The 17,962-nt window shown below is 32.0% G+C and overlaps 1 protein-coding gene across 1 annotated transcript in view; it reads left to right on the forward strand.

Moving 5' to 3' along the window:
• The window catches only part of RYR3 (ryanodine receptor 3), a 176,318-nt gene that overhangs the window by 49,331 nt on the left and 109,025 nt on the right, over nt 1-17,962 (forward strand). Inside the window, exons 11-19 of the mRNA XM_065754366.1 lie at nt 4,494-4,667; nt 5,764-5,885; nt 6,715-6,883; nt 7,635-7,770; nt 9,282-9,377; nt 10,046-10,164; nt 11,354-11,487; nt 12,342-12,583; nt 16,436-16,628. Coding sequence (XP_065610438.1) covers nt 4,494-4,667; nt 5,764-5,885; nt 6,715-6,883; nt 7,635-7,770; nt 9,282-9,377; nt 10,046-10,164; nt 11,354-11,487; nt 12,342-12,583; nt 16,436-16,628 — 1,385 coding nt within the window. The remainder of the gene's footprint in view (nt 1-4,493; nt 4,668-5,763; nt 5,886-6,714; nt 6,884-7,634; nt 7,771-9,281; nt 9,378-10,045; nt 10,165-11,353; nt 11,488-12,341; nt 12,584-16,435; nt 16,629-17,962) is intronic.

The raw sequence follows: 17,962 nt of genomic DNA on the forward strand, positions 1-17,962 counted from the left end.
ATGCCTTATATATATATTTATATATAATATATATATATTTATATATTTTAACCAATCAAAATAATTGAAAAAAGTATCAGGAACTGTGAGTTAGATAGCAGAGGCTCACCAAATAATACTTCTTCAGTTCTTTTTTCAGTGTAAGGGCTGTGTAGTTCAGATTGTGTGTACGATATTGTGCAGGGCCATTTATTCCAGCTGCCATATTTTACAATTTTTTTGCAAATCAGAATAGTGAGTGTGCCTGAAATGCCACAGTTACCGATCTAGTGTTGTGTTCAAATTTTTATTATGTACTCACTTCCTAATTGTACGCTGGCTTAATGTAACCTTGCTTTTGGTAGAGGGAAGAATAAAAATAATTGTATACTGTCAGGCATTTGAGACCTGAACTTGCCAGTAGATAGAGACTTTAAAGTTTCCAAAGACAACAGGAACAAATAGTGGGAACAGGATGGTTAAAACTTCTTGAAGAAAGAGAGATATGGTTTTGGATGTGAATAAGCCCCATTAATCTGGGTTGTAAGGAGCCAACTAAAAGAATGAGTACTGATTACCTAAAGATTAAAAGGAGAAAGAACTTAGAATGAATTGTCGTACAACATAAGTGCAAGTGTGATTGTCTTCTAATTTCTGCACAGAAATCTTTGTAAAATTTTGTCACAATTTTCTCAGGTCCATTCTTTCAATCAAGAAATAATTTCACTTGAGCCTACCTTAAAATGGCATAAATTAAAAGAGATTTCAAGATTGCTAATTCCTTCCTATCCAATTGTGTACAGATCCTTAAACATAGGCTATTGGAATATCTAGATGTTTATAGCACTCTCGCCCCTTCACAGCCTACGGTATCTAAGAGTGGAAGGAAGTAAAGGAGTTATTTAGTCTAGCTTTCTTCTTCAAGTAGGATCAACGCTGAATTCAGATGAGAGTGCTCAGAATATACATTGCTGTGGATTATCAAAAATTATCCATTTCTACATTGAGATATTCTTTCATTCTGAGAGCCATCAAAAGAATGTCTGTGGGGGAAAAAGAGATTCTCTTTGTCAATAGGCAGAATTTTATGGTGTATACTAATTACCCAAGGATTCCCAGGAGTTTCTTTGAAAAGTGTTCCTTGATATTCAAATCCTTTGATAGCATTCATTAACAGTAAACTTACTTTCACTGTTTTGTTTCCTTTTGCCAGGTACTGGAAATCAGAAGAGATATTTTTGATTATAAATTTAATGTAGTATTTTCCTTAATATGTTCTAAAATAATGCAGCTTTTTTAATGTGAATGAATATAGTAAAGAGATATTAATAGAACATTATAGATTATGGTACTGATTTGAATGAAAACAAAATACACATATGCCTGTTTGCTGTAAATAAATGCCAAATAATTTGTAAAAAATGCAATGGCGAAATTGTCTTTTGTTGGTTTAAAATGGGGTTCACTTTCTCAAAAGTTTTAAAATGTCAATCTTCATATTTTAAGCCAAGAGTTCTGTAATGCCTAGTGATCGCAGAGACAGCAGTTTTCCTGCAGCAGATGGAATCCTGTTTTGAAATGGGATGTTCTAATTCCAAAAAAGTACTTGGCTCACTGTACTCTGTTGAGCAGAACCTTGATTGTGCTTACATTTGAGCATAAACAAAATGAAAAGTGATACATGTTTTAAAATGTTTTTTTCTTTAAAAACTATGTTAGTCCAGAATTAATATTTGAGATGTCATATTTTATTTCAGTGACTACATATACAGCTAACAATGAAGAAATTATTTGTGTAGTCTGAGTAACATTCTAACACATTCAAAAGTCACAGATGACTCATGTAGAAGGATTTGATATCATTTTAATATTACTGCCAACATGTAGCTATCTTAGAGGCTCAAGATGGCATTAGAATGTCGTAATAGTTCAGTAGTAATCATAAAGTTTAGTTATTTTTTGGAATAAGATGATAGGCCTTCTGGAGACCGTAATTACTAGATGTTCAAATATTCATTTATAAGTTCATATTTTATTCTCATTATTTCCACATAAACACTACTTTTTCTACTTATTTTATATGGGAGCAGAAAGTTGGAAGTAAAAATAAAATTACCTGTTTTTCCTTTGTTGACTATTAGGGTATACAAGTGTATGCAGCAATGTATAGATTATAGTAAACACACTGGCAAGATACGTGTGCTGTATGTAACAGTCCTCTGCTCTTATATTTGTTGATGTTGCATCTTTTTCTTTGTTTAAATTGCTGCAACAGATGTCAGTACTTCAAGTGCAGTAGCAGTGTGCAATACTAAAAGATATAATTTGAATCTGCATACATAGATTAGTTTTATTAACTGTTAAGCAGTCAGGTTGTCCAAGCATTTTTAAGGTCGTATAGCCAGGCCCTTGAAATATCAAGGATATTTTTCTACAGAGGACTGTTGAAAAATCATTGTAACGATAATTATTTCATTGTCTTATTCAGTGTGCCATTACTAACCTTCCTTCTCTTATGTAGAATTCCTCTCATTTTCTAAATCTTGCTCTTCTTGTGTATTAAACATCTTGTGATGTTTAATGCTTATCTTTGTCACGTTTGCCCACCAAGTTCATTTATTACTTTTGTTCCAATTTTTTCTTTTTTTTTTCTTTTTTTCTTTTTTTTTTTTTCTCTATTACTGTTATTTTTCCTTTGACAGCTTTCAGACTGTGATGTGATCTGGTTTTTTTCAGCTTGATTCATTTCTGGCCTCAGGTAGTTAAACTGAAAATTGGCTGTGAAGAGAGGGTTTTGGAAGACATTTTCTGGATGTTTTGCTGCAAAGATGCAAATATCTTATAGATTATATTTCTTACTACTTTTTATCATCTTTCTATAACAATAATCTTTCTAGAAATTACAACAGCTTTTAGAAAATACACCCTCACTATGCAGACTGCTATCAAATGACTTGGCTAAAATCCTAGAGAAACTAGACAGAGCACAAAGAGCAAAACTTCACGAGAAATTTATGCACTATTATTAAAAGTGAAAACAGCCTTCAGGGCCCCACAAACATTCTGGAATGTGGTATTTATTTATTTTATTTATGTTTAGTGTAATCAAAAGAACAAGTTTAATTTTATTTTTAACAAACATTATCTTAATTGGTAGTGCTTGTTTCTTGACACAGTTATGTCAATACTTGGTAAAAATGCTTTAATTTTCAGGATTGTATGTAGAGCCAAATAATTCATTGCTGATAGTTACTGAATTTGTGCTAAATCCTTGTGGTCTTCATCATGTAATGGCCCCACTGCAGATATTTATTGAAATGGTTCATCTTTTTCTGTATGTGGTAATGCAGTCTCCATAAATATGGTGTGACATGATTTCCACACTGTCATTGTATTGTGAAAGTTTCCCCAAGGAATACATTGTAATTTCATTCTACTTCATCTTGATGTTATAATGTGGTTTCAACTAAAATTATTGAAACATGGCAGCTAGATTCCATTTAAATTATAATGGGTTGGCACAATCACAGTAGATCATCTTTTACTCCACAGATGTTGAACATTCATTTTACTGTAATGAAAACCTGTTACATGTGTCTTTTATCAATGTCTAATATTTTTCTTACTTAGCAAGAAATTAGCACCATTTTACATCTCAATCTATTGGAGGACTTGGAATTATAGGAAAAAAAAAAAACAATCCAATACTCACTTTTTTGTTTAACAACAAACATGCACACACAGAATTTTCTTTTACAGAATTTGCTGAGTATTTTTGTCCTTATTTCTAAATTTAATTTTGAAAAGAAAACTGTGTTACTGTAAATAAAATAAAATAAAATTTGCTTGCTTTTATAAGCTTGAGCTTTAAAATTTTACTGGATGTTCCAACCAAGTGTTGAAGTGGCTTTAAAAGAGATCTGAAATAATCAAATTCCTCTTACAAAGAGGTTGAATGTTATAATAAAACAAACCTAAAAAATAAGGAAATTCTTAAAGGAAATATGTTTAAAATCCGAGACTTACTTATTTTCAGAAGTATTTTTTTCATTGCTGGTTGTTGTATTACAGAGAGTTCACTGCAAGTACATTTCTTATCTGCATATACTAGTTATAAGTAAAAGCTTAGCTAGCTTAAAAGCATTTTAATTAAATTTTTAAACGTTTCTGCTTTTTTTTTTTAATGTTTAAGCTAAAATTCGAAAAATTTAATAACTGTTCTTCAGACTCTACTAAATTGAGATTTTAATGAAATCAGTGATCACTGACTGATTAGGCTAGGTTAAATATTTAGGCTAGTTTTATAATTTTTTTTTAAATACATATTTACTTGGTAACAGATTTTACTTGATGTTTCTTGGTCCAGTAGTTATGGTGTTACTTCAAGTTCGAAATGAATTTAAGCCAATTATAAGCAGAGATGTTCAATGTTAGAATGTTGTTCACTGTAGAATTCAGTGGTTTATCCTGCCTCAGTACAGAGATTAAATGCCAACTTTATGTTATGTTCATAGGAAATAAAAGAAAAGCAGGATTCTACTATTAAACGTGACATTGATGGAATGGGAGTCCCAGAAATAAAGTATGGTGATTCAGTCTGTTTTATTCAACATGTGGCTAGTGCCTTATGGTTGACTTACAAAGCACCAGATGCTAAATCAGCACGTTTAGGTCTCCTGAAAAGAAAGGTAATGGTTCAGGCTTTTCATTATTTGCTTTTTAAGTATTTGTTGAATTAATGTTGGTTGTGTAACAATTTTAGTCTGTCCTGTTTTGTTTTGTTTTTAATCATCCTGACAATGTGACTCTTGTGGGATTGGTTTTTTTTGGTGCTGTTGCACTGTAAATATTGAACGCTTTCACTCTAAAAATGCTATCAATATTAATGTGATCAATATTAACCTAACTGCATTACCAAAGAAAAATTTGCAACTAAGAAATATGCTTAGCTATTTTTCTTACCAGAAGAAATGTTGAATTTGGGTTATTTGACTGTTCTAATCCCTTTTTTTTTTTTTTAATCTGCATTTAACTCTATAGGGATGTAAAGATGGAAGTCACATGCACTGATGTTTAAACCACTTGTATATATTTTATGAAATGAAAGTGAAATTTATTATTTCAAAAATGGCCATAGAAGTGCACAAATTTCTTAAGGGATGTGAGTGAACAATATTCTGTCACATTTTTAAATGTAATTGGGATGGTGTAGCAAGGGCATCAAAATGGTATCTGTGTGCTGTCTAAAAATTATGCCAAGTTTTTGTGGGTATTTATCGAAAGGCAAAATTGATATCTGCTGTTGCTTTAAGTTCAAATCTAGCTCCAGCATAGTCAGAACTTACTACTAAACGTTGCACCTTTAGCTGTATTGTAATTTTCATGATGTTTGGCACTGCAGCTTGATTTTCTTGTTAGTAATCTTCTTAAGCAATAATCTTTTCTTCCATTATGCATAAAGGTAGTGAAGTTCTCTCCCTGACAGTCAGAATATAGAAATAATGACATTTCTTCTTTCAACTGGAAAATATTTGATAAATATATAAACTTAGTGAATTTAATGAGTATGTGAAGGTACATGAAAATGTCATCTCTGAATAACACTTATGTGAAGCTAATGTATTTATAAATAGATATTCAGATAAACTGAGCAGCAAGTAGTAGCTCAGTATTTATGCATTTACTGTTTTCAGTACAATATGGAAAAAAAATGTTAATTCAAAAAAAACTTCTAAAGCACTAAAGGTTTAAAAATCACAGTTGTGCTCATTGCTGACTTTTCAGGTCATATTACACCAAGAAGGACATATGGATGATGGTCTAACCTTACAAAGATGTCAGCATGAAGAATCCCAAGCTGCTCGAATCATTCGCAATACAACAAGCTTATTCAGCCAGTTTATAAGGTAGCTGTTACCTTCTTATATGCAATAATTGTTGTTTAGGTATTCTGATATGAGAAGAATGTCTGTAACAAAATTGTTATTACCTGTTTTCTGATATTTGTATTTAGAAGCAATTTATTTTTACTTTAAGTTTGTTATTTTGATAGGTATTGCTAATGAATAGATAAATCGCAGCTTAATTCTGATCCTTTATATGTACCTGGAAGCCAAACATAAACTAGGCCATAATCTAGTTTGGACAAGTTTGAAGAAAAGTCATTAAATTATCTCCTCATAATTACATTAGCAAGGATTCTACAGTAGCTAGAAAATGAGAATAATCAGAAAAGTTTTTATTTTTTTCTATTTCTCATGGTTAACAGAATACTGTAGTTAACTATTCTTATTTGTCAAAACAAATGAAAGGAAAATATAAAAAATATAAAAGGAAATACAAAATATTTATTTCCTTCAACAACTTGGCAGTAGCATTTTATTAGTACATTTTTAGTCACACATCCTATTGACTTCTCTTTGACCTTAGTGGTACCTGAAGAATTTAAGACCAAAGGGCAGTCCCCTCTCATGAATCGTAAGCTGTATTACAGATTATATGCAGTAAAAGCAGTCAGGGCAAAAGGCTAAACAGCTGAGAAGAGAAAATTAACAACTTCCTCACTCATTTCTGTTATGTAGATTATTGTGAACATTCCTAAATCTTTTGCTCAACCATTCTTATGCAGTGACATAAGTTTAAGGATATTCTAAGTCAGTAAAATCATTGTAGCAGAAAGACAGTAACTATTATCTGATTCAACCAGTTTCTGTGGTTCCTTTATTTTTTTCTTAGTGGGAACAACAGAACACTATCACCTATTGCCATGCCTGTTGAGGAGATGGCTCAGACTCTGCAAGACCTGATCAATTACTTCCAGCCTCCTGGAGAAGACCTGGAACATGAGGATAAGCAAAACAAGCTTCGATCCCTCAAAAACAGACAAAACTTATTCAAAGATGAGGTAGAAAGAGATAGCTTGTTAATTTAACTTTAAGTATATTGTGTTACAGACATTCAGAGCAATCTAAACACAGTGACTTATACATATGTATGATTTGTAATATAAAAGTTATGTTGTTTATGCATATATACCAAGACTGTAATGCCACATAACTTGCTGTTACATATTTTCTGCATCCATACTCTTAATACTTCTGGGCATACTTAATCAGGTACCAGCATTAACAGAAATACTGAATTAAAAGAAATATACATCTTTTTTTCTCTACATGTTTATGCATGCTGGATGCCCCAAATGATTAATAAGACTTGAATGAATGATAGATGATGTTTCTGATGACTTTCCCACCTGGGTATGAAACAAGAATTTTTTATAGCTAGAAGTTGGGAGAAGACTACTTTTAGAGGAAGATATGTATTATTTAATGGAAGAATTTCTGCTTTCTGAAATCGGAAATGTTCTTTTTAAATTCTGAGGCACACTTGAATTCCTTGCAGGTTTTCAGTACCACTTCAGTCTAAAATAAAACTGAAATTAGAAATTTGTTCTAGTATTTTAACTTGCTTTACAAATTTTTTTATTAACTAGCAAAACATCTAACATTATTAATCAAATAAAATTCCTTAGTTTATATATTTTGTTAAACAAAGTTATACTTCTACATATACAGTAAAAACAAAAAAAATATTAAAAGGACAACATATGCATTTTTCACATGTTGATAATTTTCCTCCCTGTTATATACATCTAGGGAATGCTGGCACTAGTTCTGAATTGCATTGATCGTTTAAATGACTACAACAGTGCAGCACATTTTGCAGAAATTGCAAGAGAAGAAAATGGTGCAGCATGGAAAGAAATTTTAAATCTCCTTTACAAATTGTTAGGTAAGTTCTTCTATTAAACAATTCAAGTGGGGGGAAAAAAAAAAGAAGTTGTAGAATTGCCTCAATTTACTTACTGACTCATATTACAGAAAATAGAGATTGTTGAGCAATGTTCCAATGGAAAAATAAATTCCAGCTAGTAAAATGAATTGAAGCAACATGCCAAATTAGTGTCTTTTTTATTATTATTACTTGTGGTATGTATACTGATAATAATTATTACTTCAAATATTTAGTAAAATTGGAAAATGGTTCCTGTATATGAAAGTGAAGAGAAGCTTAAAAGTAATATTCAGAATTCATAGATCCATAGAATCCATTTTTTTTAACTTGAAGCTTAGATTCAATCATTAATAAAAATGATTGCATCAACTAAAAAATTAAAGATTATTTTTAGTTTTAATGCCTAACTTTTTAGAGTGAACTGATCCAGTGTTAGAATAGAGCCAAAATTCTGTTAGTGAAGTATGTAAATCTATTTACTGCCAAGTCACTAATTTTGTGCAGAAGTTGCCAAGTTCCTCATATAGGAGAATCTTGTCTTCTGATTGAGTTTTAGATGCATTTTAATTTAATGAAAAAACAGTCTGAACCATAGTATAATAAGCAAGTCAAGAGTTAAAACGAGAATAAAATGAAGTAGGAGTAGAGCTTTGAAGCATGAGACTCGGAAGAAACATGAGTCGCTCAGTAAGTAAGCTGCTTCTATTGAAATCTTCTAATTGCTTAAGAAAGTAAAGATATATAATTGCCCAAATTTTAGTGCAGTTTTAAGAGTTTAAAGAAAAGTAGGTTGGAAAAGAAACCTTGTTAGTTCTATGTGGTACTTGATTTTCTTGATTTTCTCTGCAGGTGCATTTTGAACACAGTTGTTCTGTCGTATTAAATACTAATTTTTCAAAGCACAAATATTTGATTATATATGAAAGGCTTTTTATTTTATTTCTATGATTGTTAATAAATTCTGGAAGAAAAGATCTTAAATTGCTTAGAGTACTCAACTAGTAATGAAGTTTCTAATAACCTTGTGTTCTACGCTTCTGAAGACTGAAAGCTATCCATTCTGTAATATTTTTGATTTGAAAGTTAGCCTATAGAACAGTAACCAACGTGTGCTTGAGTGTAAACTTCATGTGGTCTTCCCACTCACTGGTAGGAAATATAAATTTTTCAGCCTTTGATCATGATGATTCTTGCATCAAATAAGGGTGCTGGATAATTTCTATTACTAACCAGAAATAGGACTGTAATTCTGCTTTACTCAGTAGACTTTCTGTGAAAAAAAACAGCTTCATGCTCTTTAGTAGTTATGTCAGTTGTTGATACTCAAATTAATGGAAGTCTTAATTATATGTTAACATCACACTTAGGATTATGATCACCTTTAGGTTAGGTTAGTTTCTTTGTTTATTTATTATGTAAATGTAGAAATATGTATGATCAACACTGGTGATATAAAAAAAGAAATTTACTGTTCCAAAATTATATCTTGTGTGGTTTTATTTTTTTAGCTGCTCTCATTCGTGGTAACAGAAACAACTGTACTCAGTTTTCCAGTAACCTTGATTGGCTAATAAGCAAATTGGACAGATTAGAATCTTCCTCAGGTAAGACTTTCATCGGTGTAAATTAACTATCAATACACTATACACGGTTGTCATGCACGAGTAGTCATCAGAGCAATTTTGCTGGGAAACAGCATGCATTAGAGAAAAACAAACAAACTGTATCTTCATTGCTTTTTTTAAATGAGCAAAGTGTTGTATTTAAACAGTTTTGTGTCACTGTTTCCTTGCATTCACTTGGTATGTGCAGTATCATGCAATCTGTGTTTAAGATGACTTCAGTAAATAAATAAATTGGATCAGACAATATAATATCAGACTACTCTCCCATTGCTATCAAGTAACTACAGAGTTGCTTGTAGATACAAATGCAAATAGCATAAAGATACAGAAAAATTATTTTGTATGAAGTGTTCAAAAAACATCAAACTATGGCATTCTTCCCTCTAATATCTTTATCTCTGTCATTGAAAGGAAGGATTTATACAAGCATTTTTCTCTTTAAATTGTGCCTATTTTCAAATAAATTAGTGATTCATAATGCACTTACGTCTGATATACTTGACATCATAGTCATATCAATAACAATTCTCTTTAGAATGTAGAGGAAGGATTATCTCTTAGGATACTCTGTTATTTACTGAGCTTTTGGATGGTGTTTAGTTGTGCACATGATTAATGACAACATTATTAATGTGATCTTCATCCAGGTATTTTGGAAGTACTGCACTGTATCTTGATTGAAAGCCCAGAAGCTTTAAATGTAATAGCCGAGGAGCATATAAAATCTATTATTTCACTGTTGGACAAACATGGGCGCAATTACAAGGTATGTTTGGAAAAACTGAGGATATTTTGATAAACTTACAAAGATTAATAGGAAAAAAATCAAGGAAATGTCTACATGGAGTACCTTTAAACAAGCAAAATAAAATTGAGGTCTATCTATATTATCTATCTATCAATATTCCTTTGTTGAGAATTAAAAAAAAAAAAAAACACAACAAAAAACAAACAACAACAACAACAACTCCTGTTTCAAACAAGGCAGATATTCCTGACAAAGACCATAGCTAATTAAGAAATATTGAGAACCAGTCAAAACTAGTTGCACCTGTGATTTTGTATTAGCTGGTGTCTGTAAGCACCTGGACAGAGGAAATTGATGCTTTGTGACCCAGAGTTCTCCTAGACAGAGGACAAGAATGACTGACACAAATGCTCTGTACTGCTTCTGTTTACGTTGGGCAACAGATTCCAAAGTCAATCAGTGTGAACATGATGCTCTATCTTGGGGATGGTCTATAACAGTTTACCCCCATTCAGTCCATTTGCTCTGCAATGGCATATCAAAGCTCAGATTCATCTTTAAGCATCTCTGGATTATTTATTTGTTTGTTTGCAATGAGAATGTTGTGTCCCTCATATTTAAACACTATGTTATTGTGTTCTCACTATGTTGCTCATTGTCAACTCTACTGTAACCAATAATTTGTCAGATATTTATGTAGATCTTTCTGAAACTCAGTTTTGCTTTATAGTGAATTCTTCTAAATATTTTACATTTCAAATTCACATGGTTTATTTATCATATTGAAAACATATTTTCAGAACAGATTCATAAACAGTCCAAGAATTGCAACTCAGGAAGTTCTTTAGACCACAGTAAAAGTCTCAAAATATTTCATTTTAACTTTAAAATTTTTAATGAGACTGAATAAAAAATGTAGTGTTGGCGTGTAGCTGTGTTATCCTTGCTTTTTTATAATAGCAAAGAGAATGCAAAATCTCAAAAGAAGACTTGAGGCATTTTGCAAACCCTCTGTTCTGTATGTGTTCACAAATTTTTGCTATGCACTGTATTATAGACTATACACAATCAATTTCTATGAAAAGTATTTAGAATAAAAAACAATGATAATATCTATTAGATATATTCTGAATGTAAATAAAGTTAACAAGAAAATTACAGCATGTACAATAAAAACATTAGCTATCGTTTTTATTTCCTCTTTCAGGTTCTTGATGTGCTTTGCTCTCTTTGTGTCTGTAATGGAGTTGCAGTTCGTGCCAATCAAAACTTGATCTGTGACAATCTACTGCCAAGGAGAGACTTACTTTTGCAAACACGTTTGATTAATGATGTGACAAGGTATTGTGAGATACTTCATTATTATATTAGAATGAACTTAAATCTCTTATAATTGTGGATAATACTGAGAAAACCTTAGAAAATGTTCCACTGTTTTCAATATTGAGACATAGACTTTAAGATATGTTTACATATTTACTTCTTAAAAATCCATTTTTACTGAAATATGGCAGTTGTCTTGGAAACCGTGCTCAAATAAGAATTGTTAATTGATTTTGAGATCTGTTTTGACATTACATGGAAAAATGAAAGTTCCTTACTTCTCATTCAAAACACAATATGGCTTTATCTAATAATTATTATAGCATATATAAAGATACTGTGTATGTTTTAAGGGAGATTTTCTTTCTCTCTTTTTTTTTTTTTTAGGGAATTATCTTATTATTCCTCTTTTAACTATAAATTTTTCCAATTTTCCTAACTTAGGAAAATCATTCTGGAACAGGGTTATAGCATCATAAAATGAAGTGCTGTCTCAAATCAAATGCTATAAGCAAAATCTGGAAATCTACACACACATAATATTTATGTACAGGTTATTTATAAAGTATATAGAGAGTTATGTAATATTTATAAAGAAGTTGCCCAGAGAGATTGTGAATGCCCCATCTCTGGATGTGTTTAAAACCAGATTGGATGGGGCCCTCAGCAGTCTGATCAAGTATGAGATCTAGCAGCTGGCAAACCTGCCTGTGACAGGAGAATTGGAATCTGATTATCCTCAAGGCCTCTTCCAATCCAAGCCATTCTATGATTCTTAGATTTTCAAAGTGAATTTGACTGGTATGCAACAATATAACTCATATGCTACATTTCATATGTTACACTAACTGAATTATATTTTCTTATTTTAGCATCAGGCCAAACATATTTCTGGGAGTTGCTGAGGGCTCTGCACAATACAAGAAGTGGTACTTTGAATTAATAATTGATCAGGTTGATCCATTCTTGACGGCAGAACCCACCCATTTACGAGTTGGATGGGCCTCTACTTCAGGCTATGCCCCCTATCCTGGAGGTGGAGAAGGATGGGGTGGCAATGGTGTTGGAGATGACCTATACTCTTACGGTTTTGATGGCCTTCATCTGTGGTCTGGTAAGTACTTTTTTGTTCAGTTCCATTTATTCTTGTATTCAGGGATTACCAAACTCTAATTTTCAGTATCTTTAAGTGCGTACGTGTGTCCGTGCATATACAACATACTGATCTATATTGAGGTATATTCAGAACTTTAGAATACCATGAAGTTAGAATTTTAGGTTAGACTGCTTTTATGAGATTTTAGTTGGTACTGAGTTATGCCAGCCGGGTTGTTCAGCAGATGGTTTTTATTTTCACAATTTCAATTAAAAATGATGTTCTCTTGATCAAGACTTAAATGTATTTGTTCAAAATCAGTGGATGTACTGATCTTAGACAAATTCATTATATATGAATTTACACATACTTGTATCCATTCATTTTGTATCTACAGCTGAAGTTAAATTAAATCATCTTTACACATATGCTGAATAAACTGAATTTAGATTTCAGTAAATTATTCATAAAGGATAATTCTGGTATTAACAATTACTGGCACTATTACCAATTTTTGCTGTTTTTAGAATATGAGTTTTAGTGGCGCAGCATCAAATTAAAATTTGTACTTATGCTCTTTGAAAAAAATATTATACATCAGTTTAAAAGAATCTTAGCAGAAAACGTGAATTTTCTACAAGTGCTTTTTATTACCTAAGAGACTTTTTCTATTGCAGTGAATTGATTAAACTGCTTTTCATAAAGCAAGAGGTTAATGAATTGAAGCAGTGGTGTTTTGTTGGTTCTTTTTTTTTTTTTTTTTGCTTTCTAAAGTATCAGTGACATTAGATTTGTCATCTCATTAGCCATTCTGTGCTTATGCAGATTGAAGATTGAAGATGTTAGTGGGAAAAGTGGACATGACTGCACGTGCAGTCAGCTAGATTTGAATAAGAGCCCTAGAAGAGCAATAAGCATATAGAGGAGGGCTCATCTGAGGTGTTGCAGATTGACTAATCTTTCTAATAATGCATACATTAGAATAAGCATTCAGGAAGAAGTAGAAAATAGAAGAAACTTCTATGATGCTTTAGAGAATGTCTATTTGGAGTCCTGTGGTATGCATAGTTAACTGGAAAACAGACTTTGGAACTATGAGAAAGTTTTTTGTGGCGGTTCTTTTTTTTCCATGGTCCTCCACCCCTTGAACTCCATGGAAATGGAACTGGAGTGTTGTTTACTCTTTGTAAACAAACAGGTATCTTACAGAAGAGAACATACTGACCATGTCAATGTACAGTGCCATAGAAACAATGAGCAAAGCACAAGTATCTAATTCTAAGAATAAAATGGCAGCACAGGAAATGCTAATAGTAGTTATTTTTGCTTTCTTAATGTTTCTAAAATACTCTAAATAAATTGTTTCAGTAAAGCAATATCTCATAAGGCTATAAGATAAGAAAATATTTAAGTATAGAATTATATATTCTAAATTCCCTCAGTTACTGTCTTTTCTGTGAAAGCAATGGAAGGAAAAGGAAAATGGGAAATTATTGCTCTAATTTCTCTAAGTACATACTTACTCTGCTTTAGTAATTCCATAAAACAGCGTGAGAGCTCTGGCAATTAGATCTGTACTTAAGATGTGTAACAAACTTGACCATGTTTATATACCAACGTTCATTAGCATTGTGTTATTATTGCCTAAGTCTCCATTTTATCTTCCTTACATGTTTAGTAATCATAATTTAATTTATGCAAATGTTACAGGCTGTGTCTGCATCAAGATAAATTTGAGTTGACAACTAAATTCATTTTCAAGAATGAGACATAGATTAAAAAGTCTGTTTACCCTATAGTTAGACCTATAGTTGAGATTGCAACATTTTGTTTTGGAGGGCACTTTGTAACGTTTTACTTTACCTATGGTTTTAGCTCTCTGTGAGTTCATGTAAAAAAAAAAATCTTTTTAGATTTGTTTCAAAAACAAATTAAAAAAAATCTCAAGTAAATATGCATTTTGTAGACCTGTCCTGATTTAACTGTTTAGTTCCTTAGGGGTTTCTGAACCCATGATCTCTGAGAAGTATTGGGAAAAAATTGTCGTTATTTCAGCTGTTGTATGTACATTCCTTAGTTACAAATTAACATCATATTTTTTCTTTCAGATCTCTCTTGTGTACAGTAAATGATTATTTTTTTTTCTAACTTGTTCAATTTGTGGCATGTAGTCAAGATTACAAATTTTTCCATGTTTGTCAGTGCTTTGTAATGTCTTACATTGCAGATAACTCTCTAAATCAGAAAAGAGTAGTGTGAGGTTATTCAGTTAAAACATGTCATGAAACACATACATTAAAATGCTGAATTAAATGTTATGGCCATAATTCTAACAACCTAACTTGGAAGTGCTCGACTTTTCAATTACATTAGCAAAATCTTTGCACAGGATTTTGTGTGTAAAAATACCTCTGTGTATGTACATATTCATTTTTGGGGGGGGCAAAGGGGAGAGGGAGGGAGTAAGTTGGAATGAATATGCAATATACACCATTAGAAATGGTTCAATAAATGATGAATACAAAATTAAATGATAATGGTATCACAATTATATAATGTTTGAGAGTCTCTTAAATCTCTTCTGCATTAAGGGAAAATTAATTGTACTTAAGCTGTATTGAACTTGTATGAACTGTATTGACTGTTGAGGTTTTAAGAAGTTTCAGAGACATAGTGCTTAATCACTTAGACTTCCTTCTCAGTTAACATGTTTTGAAAGGAATTCTGAGAGTTATTCCTTGGTTAAAAAATACTCAGATACTTAAATGGTTCTAAAAACTGAAATTGTCAAAAATGCATATAGATTGATTACATCAGATATTTTATCTCCAAGAAATTTTTCTGTAATTACATTGTTCTGTATGTAACATTCTGTCTTTCCAGCTAGAGAATACAGAACTCCCTGCATTTAGTTTCACTCTATTTAGTAAAGAAACCTGGTCTATGATGGTCTTGATCTGGTTTTCGATAAATCAGTGTAAGTCAGTGTTCCATTCTGCCTCCTGATATGAAGTATAAACCTGGATATTGGCCATAATTCCAGGTCCAATAAATATAACTTGAAATGCAAGCTCATCTTACTTTTGTATATAACACTTGTAGTCTGTTTTAATGCAGTATTCAAAAGATATTTAGTTAAAGCATTTTATCAGTATACCAGGTGAAACTGAATACTTTTTTTCCACAACAGTTGTTTTTTTTTCTTCTAATACTACTTTCTAGCTGGGTTGATTCTGCAACTATTTGGCCTTTTCATAAGTGCACTAATATAGGCTGTTTGCTCAGTAAAACACTACATGCTACACTAAATCAAGTATGTAGTCCTTCCTGTGTTTGATAATACTTGATACTATACTGTCCAGGTGAAGGTTAATATAACTTCCTAGTGTATGGTGATCGAACAGGAGATTGGAAGGGAACAAAGGGACAAGTATTCTTATTCTAAGGCATAGGCTGCTGCACTTTACTTTACTTGGGAATGTAATTGAAGAAAAAAAAAGAAGAGTGTATAAAGGTTGGTTTTATCAAAGCAGAGAGCATATTTTACTTTGTGTGAATAATCTTGCATCAGGCTACCGCAGGAACTTGGATGTTTTTAGCTGAGAATGTTCTGCCTTTTGAGCAGTGTCAGGGGCCTCAAGTGCTTTAATTCAGTTCATGCACTGTTCTGCCACACCAGTTCCAACAATATTTATTCATTCTCTGTTTCTGAAAGCAGAACAGTTCATAAAATGTGTGAGAGAATGATCATCTCTTTGTGCCTGAGAGCAAAGCCTTGATGATGTCTTTGAGGAAATGTATTTATCACTTCATTGTTAAACGTATTCAAGACTCGTTTAAATGATGGTTACTTGGTTATTTTCATTGTAGGTCGAGTACCCAGAGCTGTAGCATCTGTCAATCAACATTTGCTGTCGTCAGATGATGTAGTTAGCTGCTGCTTGGATTTAGGTGTGCCCAGCATTTCATTCCGCATTAACGGTCAGCCAGTACAAGGAATGTTTGAGAACTTCTGTACTGAAGGGTTTTTCTTCCCTGTTGTAAGCTTATCAGCAGGTGTAAAGTAAGTACTAGTTAATTGTTCTTTTAGCAGTTTTTCACCAAAAAATGTTATCTAATTTTATATAAAATTTATGCAGTATTTCAGTTCTGCCAACTGTCAGGTGGAAGGGAGAAAGTATAGATTTTACCAAGAATGATTTCACTTTAGGGTGAAATGTTGAGCTTATTTGTAACCTGACCAAGTTGCAGTGTCTGAAAATCATTACTATTATAGGTATTTGGTGACTTAGGGGAAATTAATTTTGTCTCATTCCAATTATCAGAGGAAAAAAAGGCACATTAGAAATGCAACACATTATTTGACACTAATTAAAAATCTTATTCAGCATTCTCAGCAGGAGGTTAAAAAAACCCCAGAAACTAGACACTAAACCGTTAGGATAATTGATACCGTATTCATGATAGAGAACTCAAACACAAGTGAAAAGCAATTTTTCACTCTTCTTACTGATGTTGCCCATTTCTTGACTGTTTTATAGCTGAAATAATGAAATACAATCCTAAAAATCATCAGGTTTCTCTTAGTATTTAACTTTAAATTCTGTGAGAAAATCTGCAGATATTGTTGTACTTCAATGGCCAAAACAAAAAGCCAGGACATCAAGTGTAGCCCTTGCACTCTTTGTTCTAACATGAACAATTTCTGTTGATCTGTAGCATATTTATTGCTGATACTAACGGGAAGCAATTGTAGGAAGAAAATTCCACAGAAAATTAAGAATACTTCAATACGAAAGGTTGAAACTTCTGTATTTTGTAGCCGAAGCCCAGGAGTTAATTTTTTTTATATTTGAGTTTTCAGGAGGGCTTTTTTTTAAGACTGAGGTCTGATAACCCTAAAACATGCTTTCCAGAATGAAAGATATGAATGTTTCTTTTGACAGAAGGCAAAAAGCTACGGCTTTATTAACTGGGACATTATAAGAGATTCTGCAGAATTAGGATCATACAGTCTGTGTGGAAGTTTTGTGAAATGCAGTAAAAGAGTCAGGAGGAAACAATTCTCAGCAGGAATGAGACCGTCCTAAACACTAGATGAGATACAGTGGTTTGTTGCTACTTAGAATTTATCAAGTTGACAGGAGCAACAAGCTGTTTACTGGGATGTGATCATCAAACTATTGTATGGGATTCTTTACCTTTCATTTTTCTCTTTGTCTTTTGCCTACTTAGAAAGTTAGAGTTCTAGTTCTTAAAATAAAACTGACCTCCTTTTTATTCTTAAGGTATTTCAATCTGCTTGGAGACTTGCTATAAAGGGATTCAAAGTTGTCATCTCAGATATTAGCTGCCTTGGGATCATTCAAATATTGAAAGTAAATTATTAAATGAAAT

The sequence above is a fragment of the Cyrtonyx montezumae genome, unplaced genomic scaffold (assembly GCF_038088225.1).
Source record: "Cyrtonyx montezumae isolate F1298 unplaced genomic scaffold, pur_monq_1.0 scaffold_10, whole genome shotgun sequence".
Lineage (NCBI taxonomy): Eukaryota > Metazoa > Chordata > Aves > Galliformes > Odontophoridae > Cyrtonyx > Cyrtonyx montezumae.